Below are 18,786 nucleotides of genomic sequence, written 5' to 3' on the forward strand. Positions count from 1 at the left end.
CTTTAAAAGATTCTCTACAGTAAGACTTCCAGATATCTTTCATTCACGACATCACGTTGAACTTGCTGATAGAATTGGTACTAATGTTAAATATCCCAAACATTTTCTCTTTACTCATATTTTCTTTCAAGGTTGCTATTTTATTTTTAATCAAAAACCAATCAGGTTTAGCAAACTTAGCCATCTTTTTTCTCAAACCAAATGCATTTTTGACCTTGGATTTAGCGTAATTTTTATTAGCATTCATATTTTCAATGTTTATTCCATCAAAATTTAAAGCTATTTTGCTGAGGTTTTGTGTTTAATATTTTTCTGTTTGAAACTACCTTGCAAATGAAAAGACATAAAAGGTACAAGTCTCACGAGGTGGAACAAGGGAGAAAAATAAATGCATAATGGGGAATGTGAATAATGCAGTGAGCCTCCTCTTCAAGACACTTCAATGGAAAGAAACGGAGTGAAAAGAATTATCAAATTAGGAGAGAATGTTTTCTCATCGATATTGCAAAACTTGATCATGTGATAAACGTATTGACAAAACTAGAACTAAAATGTGTACATTTCCAACCAGCTCCCGTGGCTTTTCCCAGCGTGACACAACTTCCCAACTTCCCTATCAATGACTCTAAATTACCTCACAATGTAGGGGCCAAAAGAAACTTGATAAATAAGATATTTTAGTGGATTCCATTATGGTAATCCACTTTGCAGCATGTTTAAGCTATCGGAATGCCTCGGTATCCTCTTTAAATAATGAAAGAAGTTCATCCATGCGCTTTACAAAATGCGCTGATTGATCTCGGATGCGAACACTTACCTGCACCCAAATATTGCATATTAAGATGACAGAAAATGGTAATGAAACTTTTGTACGATGATAAAATTCACTGTATAATCCGAGCAGGAAAATATGTCTAGCGTCTACAACCGATGATATGTGTAACCTCAGCAGTAGTACAGAGAATGATAAAAGGTTTCCTAGATATCACAAGTTACAATCAATCTTTAATTCTTCTACGTAATACGAGCCAGACCCACATTCTACATTTCTTACTGGAACAAGAGTAAAAATGAAAAAGCTAAATGTTCCTCTCTGATGGCTATAATAGAACCTATAAAACATTGTAACCACAAATATATAAGGTTAATAAAAAACCCAAGCAACCCTGGACTTGCATGTGGACCTTGCCAGTTTTTATTTGACCAGGTTTTCATTTAGCAACTTGCCAAAAAACTGTGGCCTATTGAGAAAAACTACAGTTTACTTAATAAATTACAGCTCTTAGATATTGTAAAACAATAAATATACATCATACATTGGAACACATTCCCTGCCCTTCTGCAGGCGTATTTGTACTACCAGGGACATTATGGGGATGCAGCAATACCTCAACAACATCCACCCCCTTTCTTGCCACCTTCTAATGTCATAAATGCTGCTGAATTTCAAGGATGGCCAACTGTTTCGAGTTAAAAACAGTCGGGAATTTCTAGTCCCCGAAAACTACTAAGAACATATATATATATATATATATATATATATATATATATATACATACATATATCCTACAAGTTCATATCAGGAGGTAAAGATTTAAATTCAAGCAATTTTATATGCTATGGATTGAGCTCTGAACTTTAATCCAGATGAGTGCCAACTTCATTAATCTATTGTGAAGATGTACATCTGTGCTTTTTTTGTGAGATATTTGTAAAGCTTATATTGCAGAGAGTTTGGGTGACTCCACGATCTCTCTTAGTAGAGGGTATGTCCTGCAAATGGATTTGGACATTCCATTTGAATATATCTTCTGTACTCTCAATTCAAAAAAAAAAATGCATTGTTGAGGATACAGGATCCAGTTTATTCTTGTTCTTGGTTGTAGCAAAAAGCTTACAAACACTTCTTATACCGATCATACTAGAGGTATGATGCTAATATCAAATACAGTACAAAATACTTTTAGTTTTATACCACACTCCAAGCTCTATGTTCCAAACTATATACCTATTAGTACTTTTATATATACAAGGTTAGATTTGAGCATAATAGCAGTAGCAAAATAGATTGTTCAACTTTTGGTATAGAAGCAAAAATATTTTAGTTTATGACTAATATAAAATTGTGCTTTCTAGAGAAATGTTTATGAGGTGTTGAAGAATGAGAGAGGAGATTAAACACACCAATTGCTGCCTTGCTCACCAGGGATATGTAGAGAGATTTCTCTCATGAGTTTTGTCCTCAAAATGTGGAGGAAAATGGGAGTACATTCTTGTGGATATGAGTATGGGCTAATAACACTTTTGAATATGATTATGAAATTGTGAGTATACCCAAATTTTGATTTAGGCCAAGGATGACACAAAGGCATTACAGCACTAGATCTTTTATTGTATACATTTCATCATTCTTTAACTTGGAGCCTTTTGGCCTGTTCATTTAATTGTATTAGAGATGTGCATATCAATAATGAAAACTCAAATTGAAATGATTAGTGTTGATATGTAGCTAGGTTGCACCCCTTCTAAGGTCAACCTAATGGCTAATTGGCCTGTCGGCCTTAGCCATGTTGCTGATGAGCTTTGTCATTTCAATCCATAATTGGGTCTAGCCCTATTTGGATGATTCATGTAACTTGCAATTATGTAATTGGGCAAGACCTATATGAATGTAACTTATAATTAAATTAATAGGTCTAATCCTATTCTTTGCACCAAAACTACAAGGCCAACTAGAGGTTATTTGGAGGTATTGATTCATATATATATGCAAGGCCATTCTTGCATCTATAGAAAATGAATTCTGCAGTGTACAAAAAATGTGTTGTCCTCGAGCGTGATGATAAGAGCTTATCATTGATGGTTGGGATGGCAACATAGCTGATTGTTTGTATTTGGTTAACAAGCACTATCATATAGTCAACATGGTATCGCAGTCAGGTTTAAGAAAATGATCTGAACCAGAATAGGAAAATTGGATTCTAGAATATTTGTGACAACTAATGGGTGTCAAATACGTGGTTCGATGAATTATTGAATACTGAGAGAGTTTTTCTAATTGCATACCGATGGAAATTTAAGATAAAGAACATATTCAGATTGTCATTGTGTAATTTCTTCGAGAAGGAAGAAATGACATCCAAAGGGTGACTAATCAACTGTAGAAATCAGGTCCAGAGGGAGCTTGAGTGGGAGATGTAGAATGCCAAGTCCTTTGCAGAGGATCAACAAGTTTTGTAGCAGTATGACTGCAAAAGCTCATTGCTGGACAAACGTTGGAGCCAATTTTCTGGTATTGTGTTAATCGAAGCTATGAGAATGCACCCTTCTTGAGAAGGAGTCTTGGCTAAGAGAGAGTCTTAGTTTTCAGATGATCCTTTATGTGCATTAATGAGTTCTTCTCTACGAAAAGTTTGAGGTGCAATCCCTTGATAATGAGTTCTTTTCTACAAGAGAAGTTCAGTTCAAGGTGAAATCCCTTGTTAAGTAGTTCTTCTCTGCTAGAGAAGGTGTCCACGAGGGAGAAGTTTGAGGTGCAATCCCTTGTTAATGAGTTCTTCTTCGTGAGGGAGAAGGTTGAGGCACAATGTATTATGCTATGTACAAAATATGTAGTGTGCTTGTGGATCATGATAAGTGTCTATCATCTATGGTTGGGAAGGCAACATATCTGATGATTTATCTGTGTTTAATTGTAATTCTCGCACCATCTCCGCAAAAAGGCCTTTTGTACCTTGCCATCTTGGAAGTGCATTGTCCTTTGCTTGTTGTCCCTCATCAAAACCTAGCGCAACATGGAAAAATGTATAAGCACAATACCCCTAGAAGCGTTTCCTTTTTGTGGAAAAAAAAAATCTGTTTTGTTTACATTCTTCTACAGATCCATGGCATTTGTTCAATTAATATAAATGATACTCAGTTCTGTATGCATTTGTTTTTGTTTCCATTGCTAATGAAAACCATTGGCCATTGCACATTAGAGACCAAAGGAACAGTTGGAAATGTCATTGACTCACTTCACAATAAGACTCGAAAAATTGTATCAGTGACATGTATATATGCAAATGGATTGGCTATCAATTTTATTAGCTCACCATATTAGCAATAAACAGTGTAACAGGTTAATGAAACTCCATTGATCAATATCGTTGTAGTGTCCCCTAAAAGGGCAATGTTTTTTAATGCAATGGACTGCAATAGGGAGGTGATGGTTTGTTGGTGACATCGATTGAGAAAGTGGGGTCTCAAAATGATGCTCAAGTCATAACAAACAATGCCAAAAATTGTAGAGCAACTGGTTTATTGGTTGGGGAGTGTATTTACATGTCTTTTAAATGCCTTATGTTGTCCACACCCTCAACCTTATGCTGGGAAAGAATGGCACCAAATCTGATTGGATCAAAAATAGGCGTATACCAAGGCCAAAGAGATACTTTCATCACCAACCACCAAACTACAGGGCATACTTAAATCATTCTCAAAATTAGAGCCACTAAAGATTAGCTATGTTCCCCCAAGTTTCCGGTACAGGAATGGCAGGGGACAGCAGGACGGGTTTCAGGGACGGCAAAGTTTTTTGGCACTTTTTTTGGAAAATTTTAAAATATACATTGAAATTTGCAAATATACATGTCATTCATATGAAACTAAGCACAAAGCATGTCATTTAAACACTATGTTCCCCCGAGTTTCCGGCACAAGGACAGCGTAGGACAGCGGGACAGGTTTTCAGGATGGCAAATTTTTTTGGCATTTTGGGGGGGGGGGGGTGGCAAATGGGGACGGCTATATATATATAAGGAAATTTTAAAATATACATTGAAATTTGCAAATATACATGTCATTCATATGAAACTAAGCACAAAGCATGTCATTTAAACATTATAGAACTATAACATACAACATTTGAATGCCATCTAAGAAATAATATCCGATTTCAGTACTCAATTGTCAAAATGCATATCAATATTAGTGAGCAATATCATAATGATAAACATGATAAACCTAAAAATCTAAATCTAAATATACCTAAAGCTATACGCCAAAAGGCTAGAGGGCTGCCATAAAGTAATAAGTATCAATGTATCATAATCATGTTCACGTTCAACATAAAAAACATAACATAGAAAAATGAAGCGGACTGTTGCTCCTATTCTGCCTCTACCACATTTGGAGGGGTGGAGCCCACCTCGGCGACCTAGTAAGGAGCCTTAAAATTATTTTTTAATTTTCACTTTTTAATTTTTTGCATAATTTTTTTTTTAATTTAAAAATTTAATTTAAAAAAACATTTGGGGACGACTGGCTATACCCACTACGGTTGGGGAACATCCAGGCGTTCCCTTTCCATACCAGGGACGGCCAGTCGTCCCCCTTTTTTTCCCAGCCATCCCAATTTTCGAGGACGTCCCCTGCTAATTTGTCTTTTTTGGGGACAGCTGGAGGACGTCCCATACCTGTCCTCCCCATCCTCGGGACATCCCCATTTTCGAAATTCCTATTTTAGGCCGGGTATGCGTCCCCAGGGCACATAGTTTAAACATTACAAAACCATAACATACAACATTTGAATGCCATCTTGGAAATAATATCCGATTTCAGTACTCAATTGTCAAAATGCATATCAATATCAGTGAACAATATCATAATGATAAACATGATAAATCTAAAAATCTAAATCTAAATATACCTAAAGCTATACGCCCAAAGGCTAGAGGGCTGCCATAAAGTAATAAGTATCAATGTATCATAATCATGTTCACATTCAACATGAAAAACATGACATAGAAAAATGAAGCGGACTGCTGCTCCTATTCTGCCTCTACCACATTTGGAGAGGTGGGGCCCACCTCGGCAACCTAGTAAGGAGCCTTCAAATTATTTTTCAATATTCACTTTTTAATTTTTTGCATAAATTTTAATTTTTTTTAAGTTCAAAAATTTAAATAAATAAAAACATTTGGGGACGGCTGGCTGTACCCAGTACAGTTGGGAGACGTCTAGGCGTCCCCTTTCCGTACCAAGGATGGCCTTTTTTCCTTAGTCGTCCCCAAACCTTGCTAATTTCTTTTTTTTGGGGACGACTGAGGGACATCCCATACCCGTCCCCCCGTCCTTGGGACATCCCCGTTTCCGAAACTCCTATTTTTAGGCCGGGTACGCGTCCCCGGGGAACATAGAAGATAAGTTAAACATAAACATTTATTTTAAAGGTTTCATTTGATTCATTCTGTTCACTTGATTATATTTTTTGTTTATTGTTTCAATTTCCCGAATAAGTTGCTAAGACATTTCCCCTTGAATGCAATCATCTTGGTGTAACCTGTGACAGTTTGGGAGGCACTTTCTAACACCTCCATTAACCAAAATGGGTCTATATCAAAATAATACAACACTAAGAGAGTAAAGATAAAGCAAATTATCTCAAATAACAATTGATGGAATCGTTTCAATCATCCCTTAGCTTCACTACCCCATCTTGAGTATGATCCTTTATTTTGACATGAACAGATTTTATTTGGGAGAGATATGTGATGGCATCAACTTAATATTTGAGAAGATCAGATCCCAAATAAAATTTCTTCAAACGAAAGCACAAAACTATTGAAGAAATATGGAACACAATGACCACCCTGCCACATGTTCTTGCCTTCGCACAACTCTAAAATATTTTAGTACTAAGAAAAGCATTGAAGAGGGTCACCCCATATAGAACTTTTAAAGTCAAAAGAGGTACTAGGCAGAAAATTTCCTAGACTCTTCCCTGATCTTATTTGTGGGACATAGTCAAAATTATTTTCACGAGTTTTGTGCCTCCTGTGGTCAAAGAATAAGGTTCTTCATGACATCGTCACAACTTAAAGGCTAATGTACACAATTAGTGGCACTTCCATGGCCATGTATTCTCACACCTACCTCTTGTGATCCCTGTCTTAACACAAGTTTTATAAATGTAGGATAAAAACATTAAAGATGAAATTTATAATCTTAATTTTTATAATTCTTAAACTTTGTTTTGATGGAATGTGAGTTCTTCTCTACCCAAAAGGAATTGCAGCACATACTCTTCATGCTCTGTAAGGAGCAATCAATTATACTCAAGAAATGGGAGGACTCAATAAATATGCATTCCAACTTGTGCCTCCTATCATGTACAGAAACTAGCCATGAAGAAGAGGAAATGAAGAAGTGGAATATCAAGCCAAAACATATTGATCTATCTGCTCCAAAACTTGTACAATTCCAATAGCACTACTTGTGATTTTGTAATATTCTACTACCTACACCATCTAATTGTGATGGTAATGATAATATGTTTGAAGAACCATTTGATGTTGAAGTTTGATTATTAATAGTTGACATTGTTATTTTTTTTTTTTTAATTGAAATTTGAAGAATGAATATATTAAAAACATTGAGTTTGACTAATTAAAGTTCTAGTATTTTTACTTTTGAGAGTGGTTTTGTTATTAAATGCTGCTATGCAGTAATCTAAACATAATTACTGCTGCAAATATGTATATATTTGTGATATTTATATGTTTCTGTCTGGATAAACTCAAAACAAACCTAATCCCAAAATGAATTTTGACCAAATCCACAAAATAAACCCCAAAACCAAAACCTGAACTGGTACCGAGATCAGTAATTTAGAATAAAAGCAGTGAACGGAAAAAAAGGTATGAGTCATGAACATGCCTGTGGTTATGCCCCAAGACAACATGAGGGGCAGCACCTCTCAACCCTACTGGTGGCTGCCATTCCCAGACCCCTACTTTGGTTTACCGTTTTAAAAACAAAATGTAAAAAATTGATTTGAGCTGGACCACATGGAAAGGCAATATTTTTGGTACTAGGGACTTGAGTTGCAATGCATGTGCCATGTTTGACTGAGAATTTGATACTTATCGAGAATGTGACAGTAACTGGCAATATTAAATCTATTTGGCACAAAATAACAGCAACATTATTTCTATTTTTGAAGTATTTTAACATTCTCTAATTTGCAGGTTTTTTTTTTAAATCTCCAGTTCTAAACCCAGGTTTCATTTACATACTGTTTTCCATGTCAATACCATTTACATTGCAGATGGAATATAGGCATGAATTTAATCATAGAAGTATAATAATCAATAATTTCCCAGTCAATATCAACTAGGCACAGCCTGGCACATTTGTCATACATTTAAAGACCTGAGTTACTCAACAATTGGTTCTGACAGTCTTTATACACATCCTCTCTCATTTTGGCTCATCTTTCCACCTGGAGTGCTGAAAAAGAGAAAAAGGTAGATTGGAAAAATACTGAGATACTGGGTCCGGGTCCCTCTCAGGTCCGGTTTTGCCCTAGGTCCATTGCGGGTCTGGGCAGAGTCCACACCACAAACTGCAGATCCTCATAAGTCCGCAGGCCCACGGATTCACAAGGACCCACAGTCTGGTGCGGACCCTGCACGGACCTGCAGATACCCAGCGCAGGCACTCAAGGACCCACGGCCCATGAGGCCAAAAAGTAGGTTAAAAGCACAACATATTATATTTATTTTTTTAAGCTTTTGATGACCCATTTGAGCCTTGAAGAGCCTTGATACAATGAAAAACTATTAAACACTTGTCACTATTATGATATTATCATTATTTGATGAACTAATCTATGTTTTGAAATTTCATTTTGCAATTCAGTAATTCAATCTATGATTTTCTTTAGAATCGTGAACATAGATTAATGAGTGAGTAATTAATGTTTACCTCTGATATTTGGTTGATCAATGATCAAGCAACATATATTCATACTATGAAATGATTTAGTTTTGCAATTATATAAGCATCTCTTTTTTTGTATATATATACGCATACATACTCACGAACCCAAATGGAAAGAAAAATTGCCAGAACCCACAAACCTGCTCCCAAACCGGCAACTTAGGCAAACATATTAAGCATTAATAAACTTTTAATTAATTAAGTTTTAGTTTGAATAGATTTTTTCACAAATCAAATTTTAAATAATAATGAGGCCTAATTTTTGAAAGCATACCAGAAAAGGAGTTTAATTAAAAAGTACAGATCTGCCATGAGGAATATCGCAGATGCCAGGCATGATGCCCTTGGCCAGCCAAGGTACATAACATCTTGGTAGGTGGCTAGGTGATGAAGGATGATATCAAGCATGTGATTCATTGATGGGACCAGCAGACACCAGACAGGTGCCCCAGGCAAGCCTAGAAAAACGTAAGAATGTGATTTTATGAGTGCACAGAAAAACACTAAGCACTTGACCTAATTAAGTACTGAAAGATCACTAAGGACTTGATTGCAAGCAAGCCAAGTAGATCCAAGCAAGACCCTAGGCAAAACAGAGGGTAGAAATGAGTAAGGCAGCCAAGAGACAAGTGACAAAACATCACAAATCAATGTATTTAAAACCAATTATATCATTATCCTTGAAGAACTCACATGTACCAGCCACGGACCTGGGGTAAAGCCAGATCCAAGTTGGAACCAGTAAGACCCCATTAGTGCCTAGATATACTGCTTCTAAAAACCAGCATAATGTAGGAAAAATAATGCATTAAGGCACAAAAGGTATGCAGCCCTAGGTAGGCCCTGTCAGATGGCATGCATTTTTTGAAACTACTGGCATAGTTTTATGCTTTCAACATTTGGGCAAGATTTTAATCAAAAACATTTGAGCAATGATAGCCAAATAAATAAAACCAGATTATTTCAAGCTAATCTCAATCACGTAAACCAAGGGGTATAGAGAACAAAGGCAAAAAGAACCTGTCCAGTGTTTGCTTCCTCCTCACCAACGACAAGGATATAATTGTACTGAGCTAATTGAGCTTCCCGCACCTGCAACATACAAACTTATTATTTACTATATCTGAAGTAAATAGGATGAAACAGTCTACATGGATACAAACCAAGTTTAAACAATATAGTGTAGATCTTTTTGGAAAGCCTGGACAAGTTCCACAGGCAACCGGACATAAATAGTTTGTCCCTTGTGATGGTCACTATATCAAACATGAAGCATTGACATATAAAAAAGCAAGAAAATGAGTATATACCCGAAGAAAATAATAAACAAGCAATTAACATAAACTCTGTTGGACATCATAAACTTTTCACGTTCATTAATTACAAAACACTGACAATTTAAAGCAATCATCCCCTCATGCCACTGTGTAGCCTTTAGAGGAATTTCTAACAAGATTACCCCTCAGTAAACAAGCCACATGGAACCAAAAGCTATCAAACATTAAGATAGATAACTAAATGAAAACCTGCAAGAGACTGGGACAAAAAAACCTCTAAGCACTTTTCATAAGTAAACTCATGCAAACATATTAACTTGTACAAGTTACTGATATAACAACAAATCTACTAATACCCCCAGCAACAGACAGGAACTTGTTGCCAGCAAAGGTACATGCCAAATTATTGAAGATGCCAATCAGGAGATTAAGAAAGGCCGTAGACCCAGAGAAAAAGGTAGCAAAATAAAAGAAACAAATCTAGATAAGGTCAAAGACAAATCAATGAAGGTATGGAAGACACTAAATGCACAGACCTATAAAAACTTTGGATTATTCATCCAATGTAGAGGCCTTGGATCAGCTTGTGCAAGACACTAGTATATTTACAAATCTGCTACTAATACCAAGCTGTGAAATAGGTCATGCATCTTGTAGGTAGAGGATTGTGGTCCCAGCACAGATTGTCATGTCCCCATTTTAAGACAGAATTTTAATAATAACAAAATAATAAAATAATATTAAATAAATAATGATAATAAAATCATATATTACAATTAGTATTAAACTTATCAAATAAGAAATAATAATAAAATTACAATGAATGAATAAATAAATCAAATTAACTACAAGAGACAATACAGTAGAAGTAAGTAACCCTTCTATAATAAATGATAATAAACAAGAAAAAAATTACTAACTAAATAATATATTATAAAATAATATAAATTACCTAAATCCAATGAAAGGTAAAGAGATATGTAATAAAGAGATGTGAGTCCTTCAGAATAAGATACAAGAGGGAGGAGATTTCATTTAAAAAACAAGAGGAATGTTTCGGCCAATACAATATGGCAAAGTTTACTATCAAGTACAGAACTTATGCACTTAATCTAGTTCGCAATATTATCACAGCATTGATATGACTAAATGGAACAATACACAAATGGTAACATATATCTTCATTGACGCTACCAAAGAGTTTACATTACCAATACCAATGATATCCAAAATTACCATATCTCTTCCCATTCTCTAAGATCCCTGTGAATAGGGCTCGGATTGGTTACGAAAGCCAACCATCGCCATCCTTGCTTACTTTATTTTATGTAATTAGCATCTACATTATCCACTTGCTCCCCCAAAATATTTTGGTCACCTTCTATCTTTGCCAATTCTCAATTCACTTTTTGGAGCTCCATGAAGGTGGATCGAAAAACTTCCTCAATCTCTCACAAAATAGTCAAGGAAGGGCCATGCGGTTGTACAACTTGTGATGCTTGCCACTGCTAAGACTGTCCCTCTATCTCTTCAATAGGACGTCCATGTTCGGTAAATAACCTCTTAAATTTCTCAGGGTAGTCATCTTTCATGAAGTGCAAAAGTGATTTTGTTGTCGAAACTACAGTGTTCATATTCGCCTCCCTGGCTTTCCCTCTGATTTCATGTGCAGCTTGGTCATAGCCTCCAACTCCTTCAAGAATCGTTGGGCGCATTCTTCAAATTGTATTGGCATTCCATGTCTATGGGTTCTATCTGTACCCCCTTCGCCTTCCTGAAGTTGTAGAGATGGTATCCTCTATCATAGGTGGTGCAGGATCTCCCAACAAGCTTGGGAAAGAGCGTGGTATGTACCTTACTATGAGCTCAAATTTGGCAAATTGATTATTGCCTCCTACTCCATCATAATACGGTCTTGCTGTTCCTATCGCCCTATCTCAATTGTACCATGGTTATGTTGTTCTTGTAGCCAGTCAACTCTTGATTTTGGGGTGTTGATGTTGTTTTGCTCATTCCTCTTGTAGGTGCTACCAGCAATGCAACTGGTTGTGCCTTCTGAATTCCCTCAGGGGTACTAATTTGTATTGTATGGCTTGCCCCTTTCGTGGTCACCTTCGTATTTGGTATTATGTCAACTAGAACAAGATGAGCCATAGATGAAATAGAAGGTGCAAAGTTTATCCACTCAATTCCCCAATCTGGAAAAGGTGGACCACCACCTACTCCTTTGCATGTGCCTTCAATGCCTATGCAGTCCTCCTAGACTATATGCACAGTGCCTTGTGAGGGTTTATGGCTTGTGCTCATCCTTGTACAACCTGTGTTGTCTTTGGACTCAAAAGTATGGTGGGAGGTATCATCTCCTTCATTTGTTCGTATGGAACCATCTCCTCTACAGCTAGACTCCTTATGCTTGTACTACTCGCTTTCTGGGGAACTAGTCCCTCTACTACTTATACTATTTTGATGCCTTCCGATGTGTTTTCCCTGGATGTTCTAGAAGTCTGGCAATCTTCTTCTCCATCCCATCTAGATTCTTTTGATGGTGTTTCTTCTCCCTCTGAAGCATTGCTTTCCATGTCTTCTGTATTTCGTGTGTTAGTTGCATCCTATCTTGCCTTTTTCTTGCATGGCTTTACATTTCCTCCTGCTATTGCATCCAAATGTAGCCAATAGAACATTATAGGTTTGTACAACTTTATTTGTTGGAGCAAACTTTCCCCAGAACTCAAGCACTAATTATGTGCGCATTGCTTCCAAAAACAAAGTTATAGCATGGCGGGGCATGTAAAATGTCTTGTTCTTTAGCAGAAGAAATTCCTCTATTCTATCCGAAAGTAATTGCACCAGTTATAAAACCTACCATTGTGTAGCCCAATTACCTATGGTAGGATGGAAATAGTAATGTCTAAGGTTCAGCTTCCTCTTGTTAATTTGCTCTTTATTTAATCCACAAGGCACCTCCATTCTGCATTGACAATGAGGGTTTTCTTAATTCCTCACTGCTGCTCCAAATATATCCTATTGTTCTCCTATCAAGTTCTCCTTGCATACCAAATCCACTAACTGTTTCTTTTCTTCCATAGTTATTTTGGGGATTTTGTCACCTGATGCCCTCTATTTGGCACTCCAAATACGTTGGTGAAATTGTGGGGTGCATATGAAACTACCACATCTTGCTGCAAATATTTGATAGTGGATGTGGCCCTTTTTGACATAGCTATGTACCAAGATTCTTAATACTTGCTCAAATTCTTTGAGATCAAAAATTGGCATAAGAACAATTTTGTCTACCTCTGCTTTTCTCAAGGCAGCCTTAAATGGATGTTGATCATCCCTCCCTTGCCACCAATTCCTACATTTTGTTCTTGCCACCCCTTCAAAAGTAATGCTTTCCGTAGAAACCTCCTATGTCTTCCCTTTGTTCTTCTTACTCTTACTCGCAATCATCATTGTCTCCTTTGATATTGTCTTAATCTTCTCTCTTGCAATTTTATATTACTCTAGCAGTAGTCCTTTTTAGGGTTGTCGCTACCCTTTACTGTTTTATGAATCCACTTTACAATCCCGTTGCACCAATTTTTTACTATATTTAATGTCGGTCCAAGTGGGCCCACATACCTGGAACCTTCATGTGTTGCAACTCATACGGCCTCGTTCGTACTTTGCATAGGCTTGTTTGTACCTTGTACGGACTTGTCGGCACGTCATATGGCCTCCACTATTTTCTATCATACGTCCCTTATTCCCTTTGTATGTGACTAGTCTATATGGTACACAAGGACTAATAATTTTATGCATACGCTAACATTCTGTAGATGTGCGATTGGCTTGGTTTTTCTTGTCATACATGTTCGTACGAGCTCTGCCTTCTGCTTTGCACTTATGTTTGGTGCTTCTCTATCTAGGAAGTTGCAAACTTTGGTCCTCTTAATTATGACTTCTTGTCTCATAACTTTTGGTTGTCCTTTGCAATTTTACTCTTACTTATTTCTTTTATTAGCTTTTCCAAAAAAATCTTCTCCTTTTGCTCAAGTATCATACCTTGTTGTGTCTTTTCGTTCTAGCTTGTGCCTCCTTTCTTGATTTCTTTAGAAATCCTTCCTCGTGCTCATGCTTCCTTTTCCTCCCTCTCTCTTCTTGGTTCCAGACCTTTATTTTCAAAGCATATTGCCATAAATATTTGATAGCATTTGTTTTTGCACCAAGTTCCCATGTACTGCAAGTCAAAAAATAATTGTCCACAAGAGGAGTCAACCACACACATTTATAACTGTCATCCACGTACCTCCATCGTACTTCTAATACCATATGATCTTCTCACCTTCGATTGTTGGTGCCTCTATTGGGATGGGGATCACTCTCCATAGTTCATTTGTTCTTCTTATACATGGCACTCTTTCTCTGGCCTTCTTGCAATTCTCGATTATTTCATTTACTTAGTCGTCTCCTTCGCAAATAAACAAGTCATTTGTTTTACCCACCATTTTTAAGGGGGTCCTAATGTGGCACCGTATTCCTCCAAGTCATTTTCTCTTATTCTTATGTTGCCAGACTATTTTGTGGTGGCTCCTCACATTGTTGTGCCCTTGCTTCCTCGTCAATATCAAAAGCCACAAATCCTTCCCTTTTTCTTTTGTATGGTGCTTTTAATCTCCAGTGACCATTGATTCTTATCCATAGTGCAAGGGAGCCAAATAATGCATTTATGAGGTGCTCATGAATCCTTGGGATCGCTACTCCCTCCACCCTTTTTCTGACTATCTGTTCTTTTGGGTCCATAATGGGTTTATTCCAGTCCTTGTTTGGTCTGTAAGGTTCCTCTGTGATGGTTGGGTCTTCTTCGATTTCTTCGTCTTAACAGAGCATTCAATCTCCTCTGGTAGCATATCCCAACATATTGATCTTTTTTGTATTTCTTTCTTGATAAATTTTTAATTTTTGACCCGTTTATTGGATCTTTAATTGGTCTATGATCGAGTGTTGCCAATTTAAATTTGCTACTGAATCTCCCTAATTTTATATAGTCCAAGCCATCAAATTTTGAACTTCCCTGGTTATTTTGTTATGACAGTTATACTTCAAAACCAACTGCCCTCATCAGAAATTCATTTTCCAAAGATGTTTGTCATGCTAGAAATCCCTTCGGTATTGTGCCACTTATGTTGCCCACTGAGTTGTCATTCACCTCATAGTAACAAGAATCACAGCTACTCACGTGATTTGGCGGTTCGATACAAGCTAGTCGATTTTTTGTGAATCGCTGAATTGAATCAACAATTTCTTGGCATGAATTGGCATGAATCGCCATGAATCAGCTGGAAAAAAACAAGAGGCCCAATCAACTATTTTAATAAAAAAAATTCACATTTCTCTTTCTTGTAACTCTAAAAGACCTTCTATTTGTTGAGTATCGCAAAAAGAGAGGAAAAATGAGAGATAGACTTGAGCTAGAGCTAGAGCTAGAGTAGAGACTTGAATTTTCATTTTGTTTACAGATAGACATATGTTTCATGGATCTTCATCTTACATACATTTATGATTCGATGTCATTGGTTTTATGGATCTTCATCTAACATACATTTATGATTTGACAACATTTATAATTCTATATATCTATGTCATGACTCATTTTGATCCGATGATTTCTATTTATTTAAGCTAAAATTTATATTTTACATATGTGATGGATTTATCATTTATGTTCCTTGATTATGTATGTTAGATTTTACTTGATGATGTTATAGCTTGTTTAAGTTATATTCAAAAAAGGGTGCATGAAATAAGTTTTCAATTGTTAAAATCTTTGAATTTCAAGAGTTTTTAGAATTTGCCAATTCATAGCCAATTCAATTCTAATTCATGGTCGATTTGCAATTCGATTTGGCCTTGCCGATTCCAATCTGATTTGGATTGTCATTACTTTGATTCGCCTCTCCTCCAGTTTGATGAGATTATTTCAAATGGTCTTCCGAGCCCCATTTGTTCTCCACTGCCACCCTAAGGCTTGGTATCATGAACCCAGCTGCTACAACTACTTCCTGTCCATACATCATTTAAAATGGTGCATGTCCTGTAGTTGCCTTGTATGAAGTTCGATAGGCCGAAAGTATTGCAGGTAGCATTTCTACCTAGTCGTCATCCTCCACCCCACAAGTCATATAGGATGAATACTAAAATTTTATTGGTGGATTCGACCTGCCCATTAGCACGTGGGTAGTATAAGCTCGATAAGTTATGAAATATGCGAAATTTTGTCATGTTTCATACTTGTCGCTTTTGATGGAGATTGGTATCCCAAATCTTGTGACAATCCACTCGTATAAGAACCTAGTCATATATATTGTTGTGTTGTCTGGGAATGTCCTTGCCTTGGCCCACTTCGTGAGGTATTATGTGGCAACCACAACATACTGACAATGCCTAGTTGTACTTGCCCTTAGGTGTCCCACAATATCTAGTCCCCCCCTTTCGAATAGTTCCAAAGGTTGTGAGGGAAATAAAGGCATGAAATTTCTTTTCAGTGGTTCACTGTCCTTTGGTATGCCTAGAAGCTCGCCACCCACTTTTTTGCATCTATAAAGAGCGTTGACCACCAAAATCTGGCCAAGAATATCTTGGCATCTAGTCTCATGTGCCCTCCTGACAATCCTTCATGAGAATCTTGCAATACCCTAGGAATCTCTTCTTCCATCACACATCTATGAAGCACCTAGTTGAGCCCCATTTTATAGAGTAATCCCTACATGAATTGGAATGCTTTGCTCTTGAAGGCTAGCTTCCTACTCTCGCTAGCTAACATATCTGGGGGAAATGATATTGTGGACAAGTATCTCACAATTTGCTCATAAAAAGTAAGTACTGCAATTCGGAAAAGGTGGGTCTCTGGGAAATCTTCATTTACTCCCCCCGCTAGTTCCCCTGACTTTATTATTGACAGATGATCTGCCATGACATGACTCATACCAGGTTACACTATAATAGTGAATGTAAAATTCGTGAAGTAGGAGGAGCCACCTACTCACCCTCCCTTGTATTATGGGTTTGTTAACAAGGTAGAATAGTGTCGGGTGGTCCACATAAAAGGTGAATGTTGTGACAGGGAGGTAGTGTGTCGAACACTTCTCTTTCAGTCATATTGTAATTCCTTTCTACCTTTAAAAGCAGCCTACTAACAAAGTAGGCTGTGTGATCTAGTCCTTTGGTTTCTACTTGAGCCAAGGTTGCCCCGATAGCAAAATAGTATGTGCCCACGTGCATGTGGAATTCCTCACTCCAGTCGAGATAAACAAGGATTGGTGCTCCTACTAATCTTTCTTTTAGCTCCTTCAATGCATTAGTTTGCTCTTTCCCCCACACAAATGCTTCTCCTTTCCTAGTGAGTTTCTCCAATGGTAATGATATCTCCACAAATCCCTTAATAAATCACAGGTAATAGCCCACATGGCCAAGGAACGACTTCACTCTGGTCAAGTCTTTTGGTTCTTCCATTTCCATGATCACTTTGATTTTATCTTGGTCAAGTTTCAGCCCTTCCTTGCACATGTGTCCCAAAAATTTGCCTTGAGGCACCATGAATCAACATTTCTTTGGATTCAGTGCCAAGCGTGCTCTACAACATTGCTCCATGCATTCTCTCCATATTCGAAGGTGGGTCTCCTTTCTGCTGAAAACCAACCAATTCTCTCAAAATGCCTTAGAATTGCTTGTTGTCATCATGTCGAATATGTGAAGCATGATGCTCTACAATGTAGTCAAGGCATTGCACAGTCTAAAGGGCATCATGTCATATGCATAGACCCCATCCTCTACCACAAAAGTGGTTTTCAATTTATCTTCATCAGCCATACTGATTTGGTTATAGCCTAACAACTTGTCCATGAATAAGTACATCTCATGTCCTGATACCTCCTCCAATATACATTTTGCAAATGGTATCTTTGATTGTTACTGCATTAAGCACTGAAAATCTACACAAATTCTAATTTGGTTTGCTTCCTTCTTTAGTGAAATGACAATTGGAGCCACCCATTCGTTGGTTTGTACTATGAAAATAATACTTGCCTCTAGCATTTTGGCAATCTCTACTTATACTTTGGCTACGTAGTATTTATTCATGCGGTACGCCCATTTCTGTATGGGTCGGGCATCAAACATCAATGGAATCTTATGTACACAGTTCCAATGGGACCCCTTTTAGATTTGTGTACATCCATGCAAACACATCATTGTATTCTAGGAATATTTGAGTGCGGCTCCCTCAAGAATTGGGTCCCAATCATCCCCCACTACTATTAGTTTTGGTTCCTCCTGATCACCCAAGTTCAATTAAGTCATATTTGGCTCCATGTTTTTTACCTCCTTGTGTTCCCGAAATTGATGAGTCGGTGCATCATTCAACCTCGGGGTACGTTACCTCATTTTCTTCCATCCTGGCAACTTCAAGTATATTGCAGCTTGGTTGGAATACTTCATACTCCTCCATCTTCAAATGGTACAATCCCTTGAGAGAGCTTGTCTCATCTTCTAAGAAGCTACCAGGTCTCGAGATGCCTTCTCCAATTTTACCGCATATATCCCCTTCCAATTCTGAATCAAATGTTGATTCCTACCTCACCATCTAGTTCTGCGAGCCAATAGTGTTTTTTTCTTTCGCTTTCAATTGACAAGGTGTTATTTTTCCAGTTAAGGTTGCCTTTGGCTAGCACTTACAATTACTACCAAGGCATAGTACTCTTTTTTCTCC

General features: G+C 37.2%; 1 protein-coding gene across 7 annotated transcripts in view; it reads right to left on the minus strand.

Annotated features, from left to right (window-relative positions):
• Nucleotides 1–367: 367 nt before the first annotated feature.
• LOC149566209 (threonine--tRNA ligase, mitochondrial 1-like) overlaps nucleotides 368–18,786 on the minus strand; it is a 166,780-nt gene continuing 148,361 nt past the window's right edge. For 4 of the 7 annotated variants that reach the window (XM_089819627.1, XM_089819629.1, XM_089819628.1 and 1 more), the window contains 2 exons: nucleotides 9,784–9,855; nucleotides 368–817 (listed from right to left, as the gene is read on the minus strand). In XM_089819627.1, the coding sequence (XP_089675753.1) occupies nucleotides 722–817; nucleotides 9,784–9,855 (168 nt within the window). In that variant the 3' untranslated portion in view covers nucleotides 368–721. Of the gene's footprint in view, nucleotides 818–3,733; nucleotides 3,785–9,783; nucleotides 9,856–18,786 lie in introns of all 7 variants that reach the window. The other 3 variants (XM_089819625.1, XM_089819626.1, XM_089819623.1) reach the window with 1 other exon arrangement.

This window comes from Cupressus sempervirens, chromosome 3, assembly GCF_028749045.1.
Source record: "Cupressus sempervirens isolate cs-2001-9-10 chromosome 3, ASM2874904v1, whole genome shotgun sequence".
Taxonomy (NCBI): Eukaryota; Viridiplantae; Streptophyta; class Pinopsida; order Cupressales; family Cupressaceae; genus Cupressus; species Cupressus sempervirens.